This window comes from Aspergillus nomiae (genome assembly GCF_001204775.2).
Source record: "Aspergillus nomiae NRRL 13137 chromosome Unknown contig00063, whole genome shotgun sequence".
Classification (NCBI taxonomy): domain Eukaryota; kingdom Fungi; phylum Ascomycota; class Eurotiomycetes; order Eurotiales; family Aspergillaceae; genus Aspergillus; species Aspergillus nomiae.
The window spans coordinates 83,045-105,008 of record NW_015378118.1 but is presented as its reverse complement, the minus strand read 5'-3'; the positions used below and the strand labels follow the sequence as shown (position 1 = coordinate 105,008).

Sequence of the window (21,964 nt, the reverse complement as noted above, 5' to 3'; positions counted from 1 at the left end):
AAGAACACTTTATAACCTAACTCCGTCTATTACCCTACCGAGTAGTGAATCACTCCCATGAAAACAGAAACATCTGTGGCGGGCAACATGAATCGGTTAGGGTATTAGAAGTTAAAAAAGAAAATGAGAGCCGAAAGCGATGGGTATATAGTATATGCAAGAATGAACACACAGGACCTGGATCAACATGAAGTGAACTGGATTGGCCTGCTCAGGGTAAAACAGAAAAGTCACAAGGGGTGCAAAACAAGCTTGAGAACAGGACAGGCATTGGTTCCAATAAGAACGGGCGAGAGCAATGAACAAAAAGAAAGAAAAATATAACTCAAGAATAAAGAGGGAAATGTTTAGCAGGGGGCCAGAAGGGGACTTCCCTAAACCTCAATATCAACACATATCCCTTCTCCATCACTCGAGCTCGGGTCATCATCTCGGTGATTAACGTATCCGTCACCGGAGCCATGATCAGCCCCTTGAATCATCCTTAGATTTTGCCCTCGAGCCTGACCAGCGTTGTCCTCAACAGAATAATCCGTTGACATGTCTTTGCGCACACGCTCCCTCTCTAGTTGGGCTCGAAGCCTTTGGTTTTCAGCATCTCGCTCTTCAAGTCGCTTGCGAGCCCCGTTACGATCTAGTAGGCGTGCCTCCCTTTCTTGCTTCAGTCTTTTCTCCAGTTCGTGCAAGCGCTGAATCCATTTCTCATTATTCCCTTGGTCGCCTACCGCGCGTCTTGTGCGGGAGCTATGCACCATGGCCCCAGCACCGTCGGCAAGTGTCGTGGTTGAAGAGACATGGGATGGCTGAGGTATACCGCTGGTTGAACTCCGCGTCAAACCCCGAGAATTATGGGGGATGGCGGGCTTTTCAACCATGGAATTATGACGAACCAAGGAAGCTGGATCAACGTCCGCCCTGGATTCCATGCGTGGAGAGCTCGGCCCCATCCCGGCAGGCCCGCGGCTGCGCGAGTGAGATTGTAGCAGATTCAGCTCAGCTTTCAACAACCGATTCTCCCCTCGAAGCTTGGCAATCTCTGGTGACAGGCCAGATTGACCCAGCTTGTGTTGTTGAGCACGCATGTTCATCATTGATTCTTCTAAACGATCCAGCTTTTTGATCCGTAAGCCCAAGGTGTGCTCGACGGCCTGATATTGCTTGGTAAGGTCACGTTCAACGCCCTTGATGCGATTCTTGAAGCCTGAGATCACACTCTCCAGTGTCTTCACAGCAAGCAAAAGATTGCGGCTGAAGCCCGGCCAGAACAGGATATTGCCTATGACCTCTTGACTTGGCAGGTTGCCGTTGATTAAGCTGTTAGAGTGGGCCCAGTCCGGTCCACACATCGCCGATAAACGTTTCCAGATCATAAGAAGCATTGTGTTCCGCTCATTTAGCTGATCCTTGAATTGTTGCTCAAGATTAGTAAACCGCTTGCGATCCTGGCTGCGGGCATTTTCTAGTTCTGTGATGCGTGAATTGTTTTGGGTGATGGTCCGAGATGCTTGGTGGTGAGATTTAAGCGCCTGTTCAAACGATTGCTTATCGGCCCGACGAGAATGTCGCTCGCGTTCGAGAAGCTCAGCTAACTTCCGAGACTCCAACCCATGGCTCTCAAGTAGCGCATCGCGATTTCGCAATAGCGACTCAGTCTCGTCTAGTTTAGAGCGGGTACTTTCGAGTTCCCAAGCAGTCGATTCAAGATTCTTTTGAAGTTCCATGATTTTGGAAATCAAGCTAGAGCGACTACCAGTCAGATCACCCAAAGTCTCTCGAAGATTGTTCTCTAGATCCATGAGTCGCTCCCTCCAAGTATTAGTCTCGATTTCTTGAGCTGATAGACTCTTCTTGAGTTTCCGTGCCTCCTCCTTGGCAGCAGATGCTTCTCGATTCAACTCGTTGACGATTCGCTGGACTTCTTGCTTCTCCTTGCTTCCTACAACCTCTCGTTGATGCCGCTCTTCTGTCAGGCGCTCCTCAAGTTCTCTGGCCTTGTCCTTTTCGCTTTGAAGGCTCATATTGTATGTCTTTAATTCTGACTCCAGATCACCGATTCTGATCTTATCGCCATCTTGTTCTTCTCGCAAGAATGCAATCTCGTTCTGACTCGATTCAATTTGAACTGTCAGTCGCTGGACCTTCGTATTTGCTTCAAAGAGGCTTTTTTCAAGAGACTCCATCTCTCGATTACAGTCCTCAAGTTCTTGTTGGACAGCTTTGTAACGTTGCATGTTGTTTTGTGCGTCTTCTTCAAGCCGAATGATGCCTTCGCTGGCTGAACGCATCTCCGCCTGCAGCGCCCGGAGGTTCTCATCTTGAATCTTCAACTCTTCTCCTAATCGCTGACACTCTTCAGTCTTCTGATCAAGCTCCTCGCCAAGGGCATCCAGCTCATCTTGGGCTTCAGCCCTCAAGTCCTGGAAAGCCGCATTGTGTTCATCCGCCATCAGTAGTGCACGGTCACGTTCTTGCTCTAGGTTCTGCAGATCTTCTTGTAGTTTTTGCATTTCTTCCTCGGCTTGATCCATGTCAGCCTGATATGCCTTATCGAAAGCCTCAACTTCTTTGCCACGTTCTTGGTATGCTTTGTCAAGTGTTTCCAACTCTTTCTTGTACTCTTCCAACTCTCTTTTATACTCTTCCAGCTCCGTCCGAACAGCTTGATTATCAAGTTTCAGCGCGGACACCTGATCACGTAACTGTCCGTTCCGAACCTCCAGATCTTCTCGTTCCGCGTCATCGCCTGGGTATGGACCAGTTCCGTCACTCGCTCGAGAGGATGGTCTACCGTGAGCTCGAGATGCGGACCGATCAAAGATGCTGTCCCCAGCAATAGAGCGGCCACCGTCGCGCCGCTGACCAAGCTTCAGCTCCTCGATCTCTTGGTAGAGACGTTCTTTTTCTCGATTTCGAGATGTAAGCATCGAGGTTTGAGCACTCACTTCTTTCCTCAGCTCCGCATTCTCTTGTTTCAAGAGCTCTAACTCCATTACCAAAGTTGAACTAGAGGAACTACTAGGGTTTGCATTGCGATTCAACTCTCTATCGGAGAGAGCAGAGTACGAATTCAGGGACTCTACCCGGTCACGCTGCGTTGCTCTTGTGGAGACTATTATCGAGCTCATTTCACTCTTAAGGCGTAGCGCATCGTCTCGTAGCCTTTTGTTCTCCTCCTCTGCCTGCTCTCGAGCAGCCGTCTCTGCTTCGAGCATATCTTTCCACATATCCTAGAGCATTCAGTTCAGTATAAAGGCAACCGGAAACTTGGGGTGGCCTGCACTCACCCTCTCTTCCCTTGCTCCTACATCCGAACCCATTGGCCTTCCATCATTAAGTGATTTCAGAATTTCTGCCAGTTTCCTCTTCTCGCTTTCCCTGGCAATACTTTCAGACCTTAGTCTCTCAATTTCGAGCTCGTAAACCTCCACTCTCTCCCGGAGAAATAGTATCTCTTCTTCCTGTGCTGGTTCACGACCGTCGTCTTCAGATCCTTCAGGGTCGTGATTCACCATAGATTCCTTGTCAGACTGATGGTCTTTGAGCTGCTTCTCTAAATCACGAATTTTCCTTTTTAGAGTTTGGCTATCTTTCTGAAGTTTCAATTTATCTGACTTTAGCTCAACATTCTCCGAAATCATCTCCTTTATTCCTTCCTCAGAGCGGCGATTCAATGCTTCATTGAGAAAATGAATTCTCATCTTCAGGTCAAAGTTCTCTTTGGAGAGACGATCAATGGTGCTGCTTTGCTCTTTGAGGGTCATGGACCGGCCACTCCTTGCAAAGGCTGGCGTGGCACCTGCACGCTTGTCCGGTGATAATCCGCGGCCAGCATAGTCTTCTCTAAATTGCTTCACAAATGTGCTTGGTACCTGGACATCTTTGACACGTTCTGCAATGGCCGTTTCTGTGGGGAAACTGCTATCCTGCGCCTTCGCTTTGGGTGTCATTATTCCGGTAGTATCTTCAGCCATAGGTTCCTCTTGGTTATGTCTGTGCTTTTGTTGGGATGATCCGGGGCGTGACTGCAAAGGCGTTTCCTCCTCATTCAAAGTACCTAAGCCACTTTCTGTAGTGTTGCTGGGGTTTCTCTTATCGAGGAGATTTTCATCACTATACCCAGATATACCGGAAGCCATACTTCCGAGGCTCACTGATCTAGCCAGGTTGTTACGTTGCTCGTGTTGGACAGTGCCAGCGTTACCTGGTACTGCACCTCCCGACTGAAGCGCGTAGTCAGCGCCCAATGTTGCATCACTATTCGTCACTTCTGTATTGTTGCTTGTCACCGAGGAATAAGAGAGACGATGGATTGACTGGCGACTGGTCAAATATTTCGGTCTATTCCCTCTACGGCTGCTTGTGCGTGAGGTGGCCTCCACTTCATAGTTGGTATTTTCGCTGAGAAGTCCTGCCTGTGAGGGCGAAAGGCTCCGCGAAGTCGTGCGAAAGTCCCGACGAGCTGGCTGTTGGGATTGATTCGAATCGAACACAGGAGGCCTATCCGCTGGCTCCTCGAAAAATTGGCCAATCTGGCGGTTACCCTCAGATGTTGAAAGTTGATTCCGATTCACGGTCCTAGCTGCCGCTTGTGCCGCGGGTGATGACTGAGCCGCCTCTAGATCCTTCTCACTATTCTCCTGCCATTCGGAGGAGGGTGCAGGGGTGCTCTCTGAGTCCACACTCATATCCTCCTCAGGCCTGTAACTGGGGGTTTGTGGTATCGGAACACCATCATAGGTTGACGTAATATCATAGCTTGAGCTATCCGGTACCACAAAGGACGATTGAGCATGATCTGGTTTGTTTGATTCCGGGGCGCACTCATCGACTCCAACCAGATAGGTTTCGTCGGCACTCGAGTGCTGATTCCTTGGAGCAATTTGGATCGTTGAGGGTTCCGGCAAGAAGCTTGACTCCATGTCCATCAACTTTCTTCGCATTTCTTTCTCCTCCATCAAAGTCTGATTGACCATGCGCTCGTGATCACCGTCATCGCTAGACAGGAGTAAAAGACTGCTGTCATCATTATCGGGTAGCGGAGGTAGATTTAGGGAAGCATTCGAGTCGTCCAGATCCAGCTGCTCAACAGCAGATGTAGATCGGTCATCTTGTTTCGCGTCGGCTGTTGTTCCGTCCTGTGTGTAATAAGGTCCATCATCTACACCGGTTGTATTCGAGTTTGTTAGGGGATGTTCTCCCCGCGCGTCCCCCTCCTCCATGATATCGGACGCGTTGAACCCGTCCTCCAGGGACGAAAGTTCGTTTCCAGTATCCAAGCTTCTTCTAACGGGCGAGGAAGACGGCGGTGAGAGCGCAGTTTCAATGGCATTGAGGATCTCGAATGAAGGAGATGGCAGTTGGACGGACCCTGTCGACATGGTGACGGAGTCTGGGCACCGTGTTTGTTTTCTCCACTTCCACCTTGAATCCCTTGAATCTTAATGGCGAAGGGCCGGCTTCGCTGACCCACTTAACTCGGGAGACTTAGCGTGATCACCAAGTTTAGACTCCCGCCGGTCTTGCTTCAGGCCCAGCAACTTTGAAGTAAGTCTATTTCGTCTTTTGCCCTTTGGGATTGTCTCGATAACCTAAGACTTCGCTCAGAAAGAAAGAAGGTAAGAAAATGAATCGACTGTGGCGGAAGAGTACATTCTATTCAGGAGCAGGTCAGTAACCTTGAAACCTGGAACCAGCCAATTCCATATTCGCGACCAATCAGTCAGGTGATGTACCTTTCTCGAGCCGTTGCACCAATACCGGTACGTATACAGAAGATAAGCCCAAAAAGGGTGTATATGATTAAATTATATAAATATCTATACTGGATAGTTATTCACACTACTTGGACTAGTGATACTAAATATATCCACATCAAAAAGATCCAAACCAAATGACGCTCGTAGTACCCATAACATAAGTCTCGTAAAGGTTTCAAAAGAAAAGAAATTGCAAGATACAGACGGGGGAGAGGGAAAGTGACGAGGAAAGGGAAATTCAATCATTAGCAGACGATGATAGAGACTGTTTAGTGATGTATAAGAAAAGCACAAGACCATGATTAATGGCGGGGTAATCGCATGCATACGACTTCATAAAAACCTTGAGTGACAGTTGAGAGAAGGCATACCATGTATTCTTTATCTGGAGGGTGAGCTCTCCTCGCGGGAAGCATATATTTTGTTTTTAAGGTCAAGTGCCCTTTGCAGAGTCTCAATATATGTGCGAAATTTCACATTTTCTCGCAGCAAGTAAGATGATTTACGCTCCCAGTTGGCCATCGACTTCGTGGCATTTGGATGTCGGGGAGAAAAGGCCAGGACCATGGCCGGTCGGAGTTCATTATGTCGCTGTAGTTCATCCTCAACATTCTTGACGTACGTCCGCAAAGCATTCAGCTGGTCAGCTTCAGGTAAATTTGAAGCGACCATACTCTGTTGAGGCGGAGCCCAGTCGCTGATATGTACTCGATCGGCCGGAAGCCTGGGGCGTACGCCACCCTGCTGGTCAATAGAGCTCCGGATGGAACTTTGAATGCTAGGTCGTGCCCCAGACGAAGATGGCGGCGACTTGTTGTTGTTATTCTCCGCCGTTATCAAGGCACTATTGATGACTGCATCACTCCAGCCGTATTCCATATTGCTAACGCCACCAACCAAAGGCTCCTTGGACAACCTTGCACTCCAGTAATTCGCCGTAGAGACGAATTCATGGACAATCTCTGGGGTGCCAGCCTGGAAAAGGTGTACTGCGCCATTAGGTAGACTTAAAGCCCAGACGTGCGGGCGGGACTTAGAGTACCCGGGGGATGGAAGTACGCTTGCAAGGGTTTGACGTAGGAGAAACTTCCTTATCTCCTCGGCGTTCTCTGTCCAGTTTCCTCCCCCCACCACCACTCCGCCTTGTGAGTGAGTTTTCGACTTATGCCGAACGGACTTCGTCGATGAATTGAATGAAAACAGACGCATCCAACCCTGTTGTATCACAGCGAAGCATTCGTTCCAATTTCGGTCCTTAGCCCTTTTATCAGCAGAATCTAAGTGTTGCTTATGCTTTAGGCTCCCTTCTTTGGCCCAAGGAGCACCAGCAAGTTGAAGAGTCTCGTCTTCCAGAAGTGGTATGGTTCCCTCAATCTCCTCAGTGCTTGCGATAGAATAAGCAGAGTCCTCCCGGATTATCGCTTGGCTCAGTGCACTAGCGAATCCAATAGATTGCTGATAGTCACCACGCATGTAGTCTGATCCGAATGAGTCTACCGAAGCAGATGTTAACTTGCCCAAAGATTGCTTACTCCAAGTACTGGAGGCAGACGGGCTCCAGAAAGATGACTGCTCCTCCAGGCTGGTTCGGCTGGAACCCATGACGGAAGGAGGGTATAATCTCGCCCGTGACCGGTTTTTGGAAGACCAGCGCGCGGCGCCGTAGCGGGAGTCGGCTGAGCGGCCCCGTGGGTAGATGTCGGAGCCGCTCCTGCTCACGGTGCTGGGGCTTCTGCGTAAACCACCCGGATTAGGAGACAGTAAATGGTTCGATGAAGTTCGAGACGCCTCCCTCTCTACTTGAGCACCGTGGAGTGGGAGTCTCTGCTTCTGAATCGACGTGTAAAAGTCCCTAAGGACGGTTTCGACTTGCTGGCCCCAGGCTTTGTCGGTTCCACTGAATGGCACATTGACCAACGGCCCTGTGTTGGTTTCAGGATCACCTGACAATTTGACGGAGAGATCAGTTCGAGAGAGTCGATTCACGAGCTTCGCTGGCGCATTTGTGGGTTTATCAGCGGCCATGACCCCATGATCGGACTCATCCATAGGCGATGTCAGAGATTCTCGGGCCAACACTTTCGATTTATTGTGAGCGACATGAAGTGATTCAAACCCATCCGGGGCCGCGTCAAACGCCACACGATGTATAGTGGGCATAGTGTTCCGAACAAATTGGCCTTTTGTCATCTTCTGTTCAATATCCGCAAGGTGAAGGTCGGTGTTCAACAGAAGAAGAGAGTAGCATATAGTGTGCACAACATCTAGATAGATGGTGGGTTGAGCATTACATCGCACAAGAGCACGGAACATAGAATAAGGGCGGACATACCTGAAGCTTTGAACCCATGGTTAGGGTTGCACTCGCACCATCGTACGGAAAAGGCATCTAGAACTCGATCAACCTGCTGTGTCTCTCCCTTTAATATAAGTCGGGTACATAGACTTCGGAGTGCTGCCAAAATATTCATATTAGACCAATCAAAAAACTCCATGTATGCTTTGCGAATCGTAGCGCGGTCCGGGTCACCGAGCCATGCAGCAGCTGGCTCATTTCCCACAACTTGATCCTGACTGTCGTAGAGCTTTTGAGCCTGTTCTTTTTCTGGGTCTCCTGGTTCATCACCCGGGACCTCATCAGCGCAATCAACTTTGCTTTCCGATATCTCAACGGACTTTGATTCCGCAGGAGAAACCACGGGTGTGCTGGAAGCAGTGTAATAATTCGAGATATTGGATGTCGATACTTTCAATGAGCCATTGGTATCCACTGGAGGAGATTTTTGGATGGATTCATCCTCGCGGCCGTGAAGCCTGGGTCCGCTCTGATACTCAACTTCTTCCGATTCTCCTGGATTGATCGTACGTGTTTCCTCGGGATGTTCTACAGGCGACACACTCAAACGCTCAACAACAGGTGATAGTGATGGAACACTGAGGTCTTGTGGCGTCAACTTGTTCCGGACACCACCAGTGCGATCACTCTCCGATTCCGGCCCACTGTCGCGTAAACCAATGCCATCCCTAGGAGCCAGCTGTTCTGGCCTGGCTGAAGATGTAGAATCCATTGGATTGACTTTTGGAATATCCTCGTCTCCGATCTTGCTTCCCGGAATCGATGTATCACGTGCACTGGAGGAAGCGGCGGGGTAAAGGCTGTATTTGGGTCTCGGCTCTCTACTTGCAGCATGAAAACTTTCCTTTGGTTTCTCTGCAGGTGAATCAACTCCTTTGTTTTCCTGTTTACCTGGACCTATGTTTCGACTATGGGATTCCGTAGAATGGAGCAGCCTGGAGCGCCAGCATCTGCAAGATAAGGGTTCATCACCTTCCTTAAACTACTCACGGGGCTAGGTTGTGGCTTCATGATTTCATGTGGCCTTGAGCCAGACTCTGGGGGGATTAGAACAGGAGGCGGAACGTTCTCAGTTACCGATCTCTTCCGTCGGCGGAAGAATGAAGATTTCTTGTTCACCACTTGATGGGCCCCTTGACGGACTGTGGTGGTACCCGCCGTGCTACTCTTCGATGGCTGCCGCCGGTCCTTGAGATTTGCTGTGGAACCATTGAAATCCCGTGTATCGTTATCTTGCGAAAATACAAGATCAACCTGATTGTTTTCTGGACCACTTGTAGAGCTTTTGGATGATCCAAAGACGCGCCGGAAGAAGCCCGGACGTTCCTTGGTCGGAATTGGGTCAGAGGGCGGTGGACACATAGGCTTGTTGAATGATATAGTAGGACTTGGGGCCGGCGGATCAAACGATGCTACCGGTATAGCCGGGGGAGGTTCCAAAACAGGCGCACCGAGTTGGGCCAAATCATTGTCACGGCCGCTCATGGCTGCAGTACCTTTCGTCCGTGCCGACTTCACACTGTTCCGTCGAGAAGCTACCGGCGTGCGCGAAGACTGAGGACCCAAAGTTCCGGGATATTCACCTTGCGATGAAACTTGATGCTTCCTTGGTCCACCTGGAATACTCGGTGTAGGGGCCGCGTCGGCTCCGTCGAATGATACTGGATCATAATCAACTGTTGTGCCCGTAAACGGAATGATCGGCTGTCGAGTGCCGAAGTCAAAGCTTGCGGAACGTCGCTCAGTAGCCAGGTCTGCCCGATTGTTTCCTGAAAGGGGTGGGCCAAAATCCATGTGTAAAGAGGAGCTCCCTTTGCTGCCTTGTCTAGTTCCGCGAACCCCAGAGGTGCCACCTCCTGAGTTGGAGCGGTAATCGTATGATTGTCCGCGCGAGCTTGGACCTTCTGGGCTGCGGGCACTACCAAATCTTTTAAGGTTGGAATTGTAATTCGAGCTGCTAGTACTCCGACGTGCCCTCCCCTGTTGAGTCCCGTATCGACCAGCTGCATCATCAGGGTTGTAGTCTGGTTCTGATGACATAGACGATGAAAAGGTATGCCCGCGATAACGACGTTGGGTTAGAGAATCTGGCGAACAACGGCCATATAGGTCTGACTCAAAAACGGAGTTGAACAGACGGTAGTCATCCAGTATGGAGGCATTGGAGGATGCAAACTGATCCAGCGACAGAAGCATATTATCAACGATAGAAGTGCGAGCGGCATGTTTGGGTGACAAAGATAAATCATGGGGATCTCGCTCATCACCAGAGTCCATGCCGTTATTTGTGTTATCACCAGCGTTATATTCGTCCAGAAAAGTTTCGCGCACTGGCGGGCGAGACTGGGTCATCCTCGTAGCTTTGTAGTTGGATGCCGCAGAAGGTGTACTCGGGGGAGAATTACTGGCATGCATCTCGGAAAGTTGTTGAGACATTATTCCTGGACTGTCTGATCGCGGGGATAGGCTCAATGAAGATAATGTAAAGCCTGCAGTTCTGGCGATCGCCGAGGTCGTGGAAGACTTCTTCTAATGCGAAAACTGTAGGCAGATGTACCTTTATGGAATTGATCTCAAGTTATACAAAGACACCGGCTCCTTGCGTCTTTATATTCCGCCCGTTTCGTACGGGAATCCAATGGATTCCCTCTTGTTGGACTGTAAGGGTTATATCTTGAACGCTAAGCGGGCCGTCTCCAAGGCAGAAAGCAGAGGGTGGTATGTGTCATCTGTCGGTCATTGCGCAGGGATCGGTTGGAGTGGACGACGGATGTTGAGACCCGAGGTCGAAGAAAGCGTGTGACAGTCAATTGAGGATCGAGTAAAGCTATCGTGCGAATTGTCATAAGCTTGGGAAGCAACAGAGCTCCGTCAGTATTATATTGTACTTAAGTATCACCAGGCATAGGTAGCGCAACAAAAACATACTAGGAAGGGGAATGGAACCAAAGGACCAAAGGCAGGCGGGGATTATCAGGGTACGGCAGGAACTGTGGGTATATGTTGAACACTGTGGGGGGGGGTATGGTTTTTGTCCCTTTTCTGTTCAGTTCCTGAAAGAAGAAAACTAGGTATGATAGAACTAGTGGTTGTGAAGGGGGAAAGGTTGAAGAGCAGATGACGGACCACTTCATCCCCAAAGAAAAAAACGTGACAGGGGAGGGTGGGAAAGGTTTACCGGATATAATCCATGATCAATTCCCAAATCAAAAGGAAAGACACTGGAACTGAAAGTGTCGTACTAGGCGGTACTAGTGCCGATGGTCAGGGGCAGCGGGAGTCTTGGCCAGAACCACACACCTCCTACAGGATGCCCAGTAGTACGACTAGTGGTTGAAGTATCTCAACGGGGCGAGAGAGAGAGAGAGAGAGGGAAGTGATTTCTCCGTCGGGCTCAAAGTTTCAGATAAATCCTTTTTTTTCCCACTCTTTTTCCTCCCACAAATCCAATCCAATTAATTCCCTGGTCGGTTGCACCACCCATCGTAGTTAGTCAACTAATCATTATTTAGCCAACTACTCCGTACTCCGTACTTATGTACTACTAGGTACTAGGCAGACTAGTCCATACTGGATTACTGGATATCAGATGCCCAAGGCATTGAGTATTAATTGGTTATTAACTGATTATCCAGGACTCGGTTTTACTTGAATACTCCGTACTGTGAAGTCAAATCCAATCAATCTTATGAGGTCCTCCATCCTGACCTGTTGCTGTGATGTGGCCACTACCTTGTGGATCTAGTACTAGTGTTCTACTCTGACAGGTGTACTTTCCTGAAATCCCCGATTTTTTTCAACAATTTGATGCAAGATACGTAGAATGACTTAAGAAAGAACTTCTCCTCTGGCTAAAGAAAAGAAAATAAGAGCAAGGCACACACACGGGAGGGAGGGAGGGGAGGTGGGGAGAGAGATTCCCGAGTCCTTTAGACTAATAGACTCAATAAACCTTGGATTGGTGAATATTATGTATCACTACTCCGTACTTCCATCTTTTCTGATTTCTCTTTAGTGGAGAACGGCTATGCACTGTACAGGTCAAATAGTAGATGTATTATTTTATTGAAATTGCCCGAGAGCATATAGATCTTGGTGACTAGCAAATAAATGAATAACTATTTGTTTGTCTACATTGAACGGGAACCTAATGAACCTTCTGAGCATAAGACTGGTAATGACTTTCATCGGAGGAGATCAGCATAGTAGGTGCGAATACAACCTTGGTCAATGCTGTGGGTTTAGAGATCTGCTTATCCGCAGTCATGAGACGAGACCTGTCATTCGGACGGCCTTTTTCTCCTGTATCTGCATATGTAGATGTATATCAATACGAGAGTCATATCCACCAGTGATTGATAACCGTTCAATTAGTTGCAAGTTGCAATATATCACGGGCCGCTAGTTGATCCGAAAGCACCAGCTGGCGGATGACATAACCTTTGAATGAGAGTCTTCCCCCGACTCCATGCCTCGGAAGGGGTTCAGGAACCACCAATACTCATAAAATACATGCTATCCAGCCCTTCCTCAGACATTCTGTGTCCCAGGGCTCTCTCAAACTGTGCAAAAAATGAATCCTCACATATCGGTTCCCCGCCAGCATGCCAGTCCGTCTAACTTCGGCGGCACACCTGCAAGCCGTGGATCTAGCATCCGGATGCCGCGTTTTTTCAAAAGGTGCGCTCTTTGAGAACTCCTGTGGGCTAGAAGATAATGTCAACACGGAGTATGATATTATGAATCATTTGCGGTAGGCGATTACTGATCCGAACCTCATGCTGGCCACAGGATGTTCAAGTTTCCACAGATGGACTTTGAAATGGCTATATGGGAGATGACATCACTGCTAATCGCTCCTAAGAAAGTTTTCAAATCCATCTACTACCATGTGAGTGTAGCCTTAATTGCTGGTCTTCTATAGTGCAGGTGTGCTAATTCTACCTTATTGTAGAAACGTAGGTACCTACAAACCCAGTAGTCACAACCTGATTGATGAGGAGGCGACGGGAGAAGTGTGTACTCTCACAGCAATAACACCATAATAACCTGTCGCTTTGTCTTCACAGAAACCAAGAATACCTGGCATCGGCCTGATCCCTCTTTCACATACCTACTTTCCTTCTTCTTGCTCCTCACAGCCCTCGCGTGGGGTCTCGCATATGCACCGTCTTTCGGGGCTATTATCCGCCTGTCTCTGCTGTTCATCTTTCTCCATTTCATCGGGTCCTCACTGCTGGTGTCAACAATAGGATACTTTGCCATCGGGCGACTTTTCGGTCCAGATGGAGCGGCATCCTCCTTCTCTGGGTTGCGAGGCGGACGTGGACGGAGACGTGGTGCAGCACAAGGCTTGTTCGTGCAACCGGGTGAAAAGGATCAATTGGAATTTGGATATTGCTTTGATGTACATCTAGGGTGCCGCCAAGCAAGTATTTGAGCCGAGCTAACCATTAAAATTAGGTATCTAACCGGGCATTCTTCCCTCTCTACCTTCACCTGTATGTCGTTCAGTTCCTTCTCCTGCCGCTTCTAACGCGCAGTCCGAGCAATTTTCTCGCCACGTTCCTCGGGAACACGCTCTATCTTTCCGCCTTGGCCTATTACACATACATTACCTTCTTGGGGTACAATGCCCTTCCGTTCTTGCATAATACTGAATTGCTCTTGCTCCCCATCCTCGCGTTCGCGATTCTGTGGCTTGTGAGTTTAATCACGGGATGGGGCATTGTAGCGCAAGGAGGTAGCGTGGAAGGGCTTTTCTGGGGCGCCTAATATCTGGAGCCCCACCAATGCCCCTTCGCATTGGACGAACATTCTACTGTACCTTTAATCAAGCAAGGCGTTGGTGTATACGGTGACGTTCTCGATGACTTTCATATTCATGTTCATTTGTACCGTTTTGTTTGCTTTAAGGGATCTGAGCGTAGGGATAGACTACCCTTTCCTATATATTGCGTTTATTGGAGAGAAAGCCTATTGCTGTATAGAAGTCCTCGGCATTACATATATCAATGTGTGTTTGGTTTTTGGGTCTGGAGCTTCAAGTCTAGACAGACCCGCGCTGGAGATTATCTATTGGAATAGTATTGTTCGTCTTGAAACGAACAACCTATCTAGGTAGTTTGTGTACAGTACATATAATCTCGTCAGTAGCCGGTTAGCGCTATACCCAAACTATGTTTCTATCTATCTTTGAATAAAGCCACCCCATATTCCCCATCAAAGACTCAATATCCAAGCCAAGGCAAGCTGTTTTGTTCTTTTATTTTTTCTTTGGACCACCTTTTTTCTTCACGTTCAGCTTTGCCTCTATCTCTGCAGCCCGCTGCTTGGCTAGCTCTGCCTTCTCTTCTTTCTCAGCCTCCTTCCGTAACCTTTCTGCCTCTCGGCGCTCCCGAATGATAGCCAGACGAGCCAGATCTGCACGTGCCTCCTCTGTTTTACCCTCCGCGTGCAACTTCAGGTAGCGTTCACGTTCCTGCTGAGCCTCAATGGCTTCGCGCTCTCTCCTGGACAACTGCGACATGTCTGGGTCCGGGTTCGAGTCCTTTAATTGCGAGCGAGACTTGGCCGTGTGATTCGGATTTGAGGGCAACTCTTCATCCTCATCACTGCCCCCGCCATGTTCTGACTCCGAATCAGATGGTGGTAGATCGCCAGGCTGGACTTGATTCCGTTTCGCTATAGCAGCTTGCTTCTTGGCTTTGGCTGCTGCTCGGCGCTCCTCGCGGGTCATCTCTGGAGCTACAGCAGAGCTGGATCCAGGTTTAGTATCTTCATTTGAAGATTCTTCTCCTGATTCGGACACTTCCTCCTCCTCGTCGCCCCCCTCCTCCTGTGAGGAAGATGCGGCATCGTCGTCTGGTTCCTGTTCCATTGTCGTACGTTAGGAGTCCAGCTTCTAGCATAAATTGTGTCCGTAACCCTGCCGTGGCTTAACGTACTCTCCATAGACCGACAGGATTACCGTGTTTGTCAACTGGTTGAACATCGCGACTAAAGTGTTTCCCACCTGATTTGAAAGTATCCGTCAGCCTAACATTACTCTCCTAGCATATGGTTTGGGACGAATCCCGGATATTGCGCCTACCTCCTCGCGAAGGCTTGGAGAACTTTCCACGGCCACGAGGCGCCATGATGTGAGTGATCGGTGTGAAAGGGGCCAGCCAGGATATTGAATACAACGTAAAGCACCAGAGTCTCTGGGATATATATTTAGATCCAAGGCAAATATACCTTGAAGAGATTTCTGTGACTATACAACTGTCACCGACTTTGAAAGACAGAGCGGGGAACAACGGCTTATATGTATGTGCATACAACAACTTATCCCCAGAGGCGCTTCCCAGTGTTAATGCTTCACCATATGAAACGAAAATACAGTGGCAATGAGGTAGACCACTCTATGCAGAGAAAAAGGAGTTGAATCACAAGGTAAGCAACCGAGTGGTGAGGAAAGACAGAAGACAGACAGTTGAGTCACGCAGACGATGGAATTTCGATGGTAGGGCGGGGGAATCAAATGATAAAATCAATATCCTCAGGCATCAATAAATGTGACCCCACCCTGAGTACTTCCATCAGCACCAGCCATATTACCAATTCTAATGCATGCATCTACAAATCATCATCTATCATGCACACTTCGTAATTCCTAGACAGGTTATACATGATCAATCTATATACAATCGAAATTGACAAATCTGTCACACACACATATATATTATGTATATTACTCTATTTTATGGCGTCATTGAATTCCTATATAGACGCTGCGCATTTCCCAACAACCTCACGACCGTTGCCAGGAGAGCCCCAGTTTGGCTACTCTCGCTGCAAACAAAGTCATTGCACCAGCAACAACTGCACTGCCCATGAACATTTGAGCATACAGATAATGCCCCTCATTTAGTTGGATCAATGCTCCCGCGATCGGAGACCCGATGAGAGCAGCGACGGCCACCACGCTGAGCACCATTCCCATCCTCACACCAGTCTTTTTCAGATCTGTCGTGAGGGTACTCAGTGTCGCAGGGAATAGAGATTGAATACCCGCCGCAGCAAGACCATAAAATGCGCTAAAGGCGTACATACCCCCCGGGCTGCTCACGGCAGCCCAACAATATGCAACCACGCCGGTAGCCAGGCTACAGGGAATTAGCAAGTTCAATGGCCCAGTATACCAGTCAGCCATGAGGTTCGGAATCAGCCGGCCTAGAAGTCCAACGCCATTCATAACTAGGAGTACATCGATCGAGGTTGACTGAGAGACATGGATGATGTTGCCGGCAAAACTACCAATGTAGAAGAAGCCGATATAGATACCCCAGAAGTTGAGGAACATGCCAATGGCAAACAACGCGTAGGAAGGTTCCTTGAAGGCGGCCCATTCAACGAGCGGACCACTTTGGCGCGGTGGTAACCTTTGCTTCAGAAAGAGCAAGCAAGGCGTCAGGGTGCCCAAAGAAATAAAGCCGAGGATTCGCATGGTCCATCCATATCCGATCCGAGGCAGCAAACGCATAACGACGGCGGGAAACACCAAGCCCCCAGTTGCCGATCCAGATGCCACAATCCCCATGGCAATCGAGCGCCTTTTGGTGAAATACGTAGGTACGAGGGCAATGGTAGGGCAAAACATTAGCCCACAGCCAATTCCTTGCCCGACGCCTTGCGCCAAGAACAACTGCCAGTACTTAGTAGACAAAGATGTCATGAAAATGCAAAACAGCTCCAGCGCCGCTCCCAACACCAAGGTGGCCTTGAAGTATCCAGCGTCGGTTGCACGACCAGAGAAAGTCCCAATAAAGAATAGCAAGAAGATTTGAATACTTCCTACCCAGGAAATGTCAGACGGGGTATGCCCTAATGTTTCAGTATAGTAGGTTTGGAAAACGCCAAAGCTATTAATGTAGCCCCAAGTGTTGAAGATGACAAAGTGACCCAAGGCGACTTGAAACCAGGCCAGGAAACCACCATCGGGCGGAGGCCCAATTTCTCTATTCGACTCTCTGGTGCGGACCAGTGACAATGTTTTTGAAGCCAACGCACCGACGTTGCTGATGTTTGTGGGTGTCTTGGAGAGCTCTTTTGTCCGGCAGTGATCCACGTTTGACTTTTTGTCGCCGAGAGCCTTTCCAACGCCGCTTGTACTCTCATCTCGACGTATGCCATCTCTTCCGTTGATCGTGGGTTGAGGATAACTAGTGCCATTGGGTGTTTGGTCCAGCATACTTGCTAGTTGGCAAATCAGAGAATGGCCTAGCAACGTATAGACTTGAGGTCGGCAGGTGTTAGATACGTTTCTGGGCTCTCGAGTGATTGAGCTGTTGTTTCACAAGGGAGACCTTGCCATTGATCGAGTTCTGTACAGACCGATACTCAAAATTTGTGCACATAGGGTTTGGAAGCAGATCTACCGACAAGATCTACCGACAACCCAGAGGAATTAAAATTATGTGACAAAAGTTGACGGAAAGAGGCCGTGTTGTCATGCGCGGCTTGTTCGCCGATGCCATTAGTACCACGACTCATAATAGGGCTCAGGACCAGTGGGGAAAACCAATGACTTTTATCAGTCTATCTTTCACTTTTTTCCTTTCCCTTTTTCTTTTTCCGGGTCAAAGCAAACTTGGCGCTCTATGGAGCCTACCGCGGGGGCGGATTAATAAGAGGGATGAATAGAACCGCTTCGCACAGAAGTCCGAGAAGCAGTAATTGAGATAGCCTACTTCGGAGTAAGGGCGGCACTCAGCCTACGGAATAGACTACCGAGGGGGCGAAAAGGGCAAAAGGTGTTGGCCCCAATTTTGTATCATTACAATGTACTTACATATATATACAGTACTTCTTCTACCCCACAATTTCCGAGATGCTACATATCAGTACTATAATATATAATATATTTTGAGATTGAAATGGGGTCACTACAGTATCCCGCTAGAGTTTTCATCCTTGAATTTTAGCAGAGCATTAACTTAATCCTGCTCCTATACGATTCTCGCCTCTGGTCTATCTAATCTCTAACACATTATAAAACAGTGGCCGAGCAAATCCATCTATGACGTATTATAAAAAGGACAGTGAAAGAGCCAAGGGAGGCAATCAAACTCTGCGAGTAACCGACGAAGGATATGGGGTACAAAAACTCCCACCTAGCCAGGTTGTGCTACAACTTCGCTAACGGATGTTCTCTAAATAACGACAATGCCAGAACCCCATCACGACGCCTCTAACAGATGGCCACCGTCAAAAGTATCTGTCTCCTCTACGCCTCTAGAATATTATGATCTTTTAGAATAACGAACATCTACCGTCGATGTTCTGTCATGGAAAGCTGGCACTCATGTCGGACCTCAAGTCGCACAAACGTCACAGACCAAAGAACAAAGTCTGCCGGTATCAGTAGTCTTGACTGGAGCTATTATTGAGCATTGTGACTGTCTCAATCACGTCAGCTGGCTCCAACAGATGCCAACTGGCAGAAGTCTGTTTCGAACTAGCACCGACGGTTACAGAATAGACATGATCTTGTGGGAGGTCGAACTTTTGAAGGGCCCGAAACATATCTGAGACAGATTAGCTACGATCCCCATTAGCCCGCGAAGAACCAGACTAAACATACCTTCATCAGTAAAGTCGTCCCCCGAGCAAAAGATGAATTCAGGAGCCTGTCCAGGCCCAGTCCCGTATTCGTTGACCAGTCGGCTTGCGATGAACCCTTTGTTGACAAAAGTCGGGCGAACCTCTAAATTGGCCTTTCCCGCCATGACTTCCACGTCCCATCTTTTACCTACAGTCTCCTCTAGATGTTTTCGGCACTCACGAGCCTGGAATGCACCATACTCAGGGTCTGCACGCCGATAATGCCATGTCAAAGCAACCCGCTTCCTCTCAATGAAAGAGCCTTGAGTTCGCTCGGTGTAGTGCTGGAATATCTCCATGACCTCCTTCTGCCATCCCATGTTCGATCGTTCGGCCAGATTCTCCCAGTCATCCGAGCGTGGCTTCCGGATGAAGCAACCGTGTTCGGCACTCAATCCTAATTCGGGTATATGACCCATCCATTCATCGAGAAAGGCTTGATCGCGCCCACTGATGATCCATACTGCATTGCGGGAGTCTGCGGCTAAGGTTTTGATGGTCCGCAAGACGCGGTCGGATGGTATAGCAGCTTGTGGATCTTTGACAATTGGGGTAAGTGTGCCATCATAGTCGAACATGAAAAGTCTCTTCCGTGCCTTACGATATTGCTTTAATAACTTGGCTCGATCGAGGGCTGGAGTCGCCACAGATTGGTCAAACGAAGAAAGATTGGTCAGCAAACGAGAGAGATATTGTGTGGACCAAGCCGAGACAGTGTTTGTTGTGACATGCTTGTAGAGCTTCTGATGGCTTGCCTTCCTATCTCCGGGGGACATCGTCAAGGCCTGATTGATGGCCCCAGCTACGCCTGCCGTGTCCCACGGATTGATATGGATCGCACTTGAGAGGGTCCCAGCAGTTCCGGAGAATTCGGAGAGGATCAAAGGACCGTAACTTTGCTGTTGGCAGATGATATACTCCAAACTGGTTGTGTTCATGCCATCTCGAACAGTGGTGATCAGACCGACGTCAGCCACGCGCAGCAAGGCGAAATACTCAGGCTGGGAGAGGTATTGCGGGTAATACTTGACAGGAGAGAAGCTCAAGGACCCAAAGCGGCCGTTTATGGTGGAAACAAGATTGGATATCTGACTTGCAATTTTGTTCTCCTCTTTTTCCTCTTCGACACTAGTCGGACTGGTCACCTGGATAAGCACCACCTTGTCACGCCATTCCGGGTACCGCTCTAGGAACACTTCGAATGATTGTAACTTCTGAGCCACACCACGGACACTATCCAACCGATCGCGGCCGACAATAATCTTCTTCCCGGCGTAAAGCTTGCGTATCCCTATCACAGCGTTCTCGATCTCAGAGGAACCGAAAGCAATATTCTGGATGGCCTTGGCGTCGATACCGATAGGGAAGACGTCAACGGCCACGTGAGCGCCATACGCATCAACGCCGGCAGAGTTGGAGTCAAATCCAAGCACTCGAGTGCAGCAGGATGAAAAATGGCGAGAGTATGAGAAAGTTTGAAAACCAATCATGTTCGCACCCAATACTCCGGTAAGCACCTCCTTGCGCTTAGCTAGACAGCGCATAAACTCGCTACTGGGAAATGGGGCATGTAGGAAGAAGCCGATGTAGATGTTTGGGATCCGCTGCCTCAACATACTGGGCAAAAGGAAAAGATGGTAGTCATGGATCCAAACAATATCGCCTTCCTGATATTCTTTCAGAATCCGGTCTGCAAATAACCGATTCATTCGTACGTAATCCGCCCACCAGTTGCGCTCAGATCGGCCATCTGTGGGGCCATGCTGCTTGTAGTGCAGGAGAGGATACAGCTCCCTTTCTGCGTATCGCCTCCATCTACCTTGATCCTCCAAGGAGATCGTATCCTCCGGGGTTTCTGTCTCGGCCGACAGCCACACGGGGACAATTTTACCGTAGCGCCCAGAGTCTAACTGCTCATCTAGTCGGTTTCGATCGTCCTGACTGACTGCGAAACCATCTAGGAGAGGATGGCTAGGTGGCCGTTGATTGGCGTCCACAGGGACAGGAGCGGCCGCCTTATTGAGGGGTTTTGCTGTACCATTAGCTGCAGCTGGCAGCTTGGCACTGGTGTTTATGGGGATTTGCTGCAATGGCACTGTGTCCTCTGGGACTGGTTCTACTTCGCCGGTCCAGCCAACGAGCGTATGAGACCAATTAGTATCCTCAGAACCTAGATATGCCAAAGAATCAAAAAGTGCCGAGGTTCCCGGACGGGGTTTGAGCTCCTATTGACTGATTAATCTACCTGAAGATTCTGCTAGGCCATAATATGGAAATGAGGGTACTACTGGATAGATAAACGGGGAATACACACCCAATAAGATCCCCGCCGGTAGTAAACTTTGTATGGGATACAGAAGGCGGCGCTGATGATTCGCCCAGAGAGACGCAAACCTGGGTGTTGTTGACGTAGATCTTCCTCCAGCACTTTGGGTGTCTCCCTTAGACTCAAACGACGCAAGAGTTCGATTCTCGACCTCACATCCTTGGCTGCCTGAGCAGGAGTGGTAGGGGTCGCATTTGACGACTCCGAAGACGCCCTTTCGCCAGGAGCTACAGCGAAGTACGAAGGCGTATCGGTAGCTAAAGATTGGTTTTTCTCCCCACCCGGAATAGGCGTGGCAGTTGAGGCCTTGGTGTAAGCCTCTTCACCTAGAGCCTTGAGGCCCGGACCAACCAGAACCGGGTCAGGTTGGTCACGGGGGGTCTTTGCAGGAGTCGTCTTTTGTTCGGTGGACATGCTCAGGTATAGATAAAACAAGTAATGATGCAAGGGGTAAAGGCGGATGACAGCGGGACGAGGAACTAATCAGCTACTCGATCTGAAGTTTCCAAGACTAGTCAGAGAAACGACATTGTCTTCGAACTTCGGTGTACGAGATCGATGACCAACAAGAGGGGTGTGGGCAGATTGTAGGACGTTTAGAGTCGCAAGTACCTCGGAGAAATGGAATGGGAGAGATAGATAATGCTAGTTTGGTGGGGGAGAAGGGGGGGGAAACCGCGAACTATGCCCTGGACGGCAAAACGACAATCATTGAACTGCTGGGGGCTGTGGGAGAGTTAGAACAGCGTAAATAAGGAATTGTTGCTGAATGAGTGGTGAATGGTTTCCTTCACTCACTCTCTCTCTCTCTCTCTCTTTTTATTCTTCAACAAGAGTGAAAGAGTGAGGGAAGGGGAGACGGAGTGGGGGGGAGGGAAG

The 21,964-nt window shown here is 49.0% G+C and overlaps 6 protein-coding genes across 6 annotated transcripts; 1 reads left to right on the top strand and 5 right to left on the bottom strand.

The window, feature by feature from the left end:
- Positions 1-374: 374 nt before the first annotated feature.
- Positions 375-5,378, bottom strand: ANOM_003045 (putative anucleate primary sterigmata (ApsB); the record flags this gene model as incomplete). The annotated part of the gene is made up of 2 exons (XM_015548302.1): positions 375-3,227; positions 3,285-5,378. 2 exons carry the CDS (start codon positions 5,376-5,378, stop codon positions 375-377), a joined length of 4,947 nt encoding a protein of 1,648 aa, XP_015408937.1.
- Positions 5,379-6,137: 759 nt separating this feature from the next.
- ANOM_003044 (Sec7 domain protein) lies at positions 6,138-10,527 on the bottom strand (the record flags this gene model as incomplete). Its single annotated transcript, XM_015548301.1, has 3 exons — positions 6,138-8,020; positions 8,089-8,995; positions 9,103-10,527. The coding sequence occupies 3 exons, from the start codon at positions 10,525-10,527 to the stop codon at positions 6,138-6,140; spliced, it is 4,215 nt and encodes a 1,404-aa protein (XP_015408936.1).
- Positions 10,528-12,625: 2,098 nt separating this feature from the next.
- ANOM_003043 (unc-50 family protein) lies at positions 12,626-14,089 on the top strand. The gene is made up of 4 exons (XM_015548300.1): positions 12,626-12,841; positions 12,904-13,007; positions 13,116-13,519; positions 13,576-14,089. Exons 1-4 carry the CDS (start codon positions 12,717-12,719, stop codon positions 13,885-13,887), a joined length of 945 nt encoding a protein of 314 aa, XP_015408939.1. The 5' UTR covers positions 12,626-12,716; the 3' UTR covers positions 13,888-14,089.
- Positions 14,090-14,377: 288 nt separating this feature from the next.
- Positions 14,378-15,251, bottom strand: ANOM_003042 (PDGFA associated 1 family protein; the record flags this gene model as incomplete). The annotated part of the gene is made up of 3 exons (XM_015548299.1): positions 14,378-14,983; positions 15,060-15,127; positions 15,206-15,251. The coding sequence occupies 3 exons, from the start codon at positions 15,249-15,251 to the stop codon at positions 14,378-14,380; spliced, it is 720 nt and encodes a 239-aa protein (XP_015408938.1).
- A 656-nt stretch (positions 15,252-15,907) lies between these two features.
- ANOM_003041 (putative MFS monocarboxylate transporter) lies at positions 15,908-17,347 on the bottom strand (the record flags this gene model as incomplete). The annotated part of the gene is made up of 1 exon (XM_015548298.1): positions 15,908-17,347. One exon carries the CDS (start codon positions 17,345-17,347, stop codon positions 15,908-15,910), a length of 1,440 nt encoding a protein of 479 aa, XP_015408951.1.
- A 950-nt stretch (positions 17,348-18,297) lies between these two features.
- On the bottom strand, positions 18,298-21,499 carry orlA (putative alpha,alpha-trehalose-phosphate synthase subunit Tps2; the record flags this gene model as incomplete). The annotated part of the gene is made up of 3 exons (XM_015548297.1): positions 18,298-18,683; positions 18,740-20,984; positions 21,074-21,499. 3 exons carry the CDS (start codon positions 21,497-21,499, stop codon positions 18,517-18,519), a joined length of 2,838 nt encoding a protein of 945 aa, XP_015408950.1. The 3' UTR covers positions 18,298-18,516.
- Positions 21,500-21,964: the final 465 nt, after the last annotated feature.

What these genes read in the sequence shown, in the direction of transcription:
- ANOM_003043 (XM_015548300.1), top strand. Translation starts at nt 12,717, where the DNA reads ATGCCAGTCCGTCTAACTTCGGCGGCACACCTGCAAGCCGTGGATCTA. An exon ending in GAAGATAATGTCAACACGGA is followed by an intron (nt 12,842 to 12,903) that starts GTATGATATTAT and finishes TGCTGGCCACAG; the next exon opens with GATGTTCAAGTTTCCACAGA. An exon ending in AATTTGGATATTGCTTTGAT is followed by an intron (nt 13,520 to 13,575) that starts GTACATCTAGGG and finishes CATTAAAATTAG; the next exon opens with GTATCTAACCGGGCATTCTT.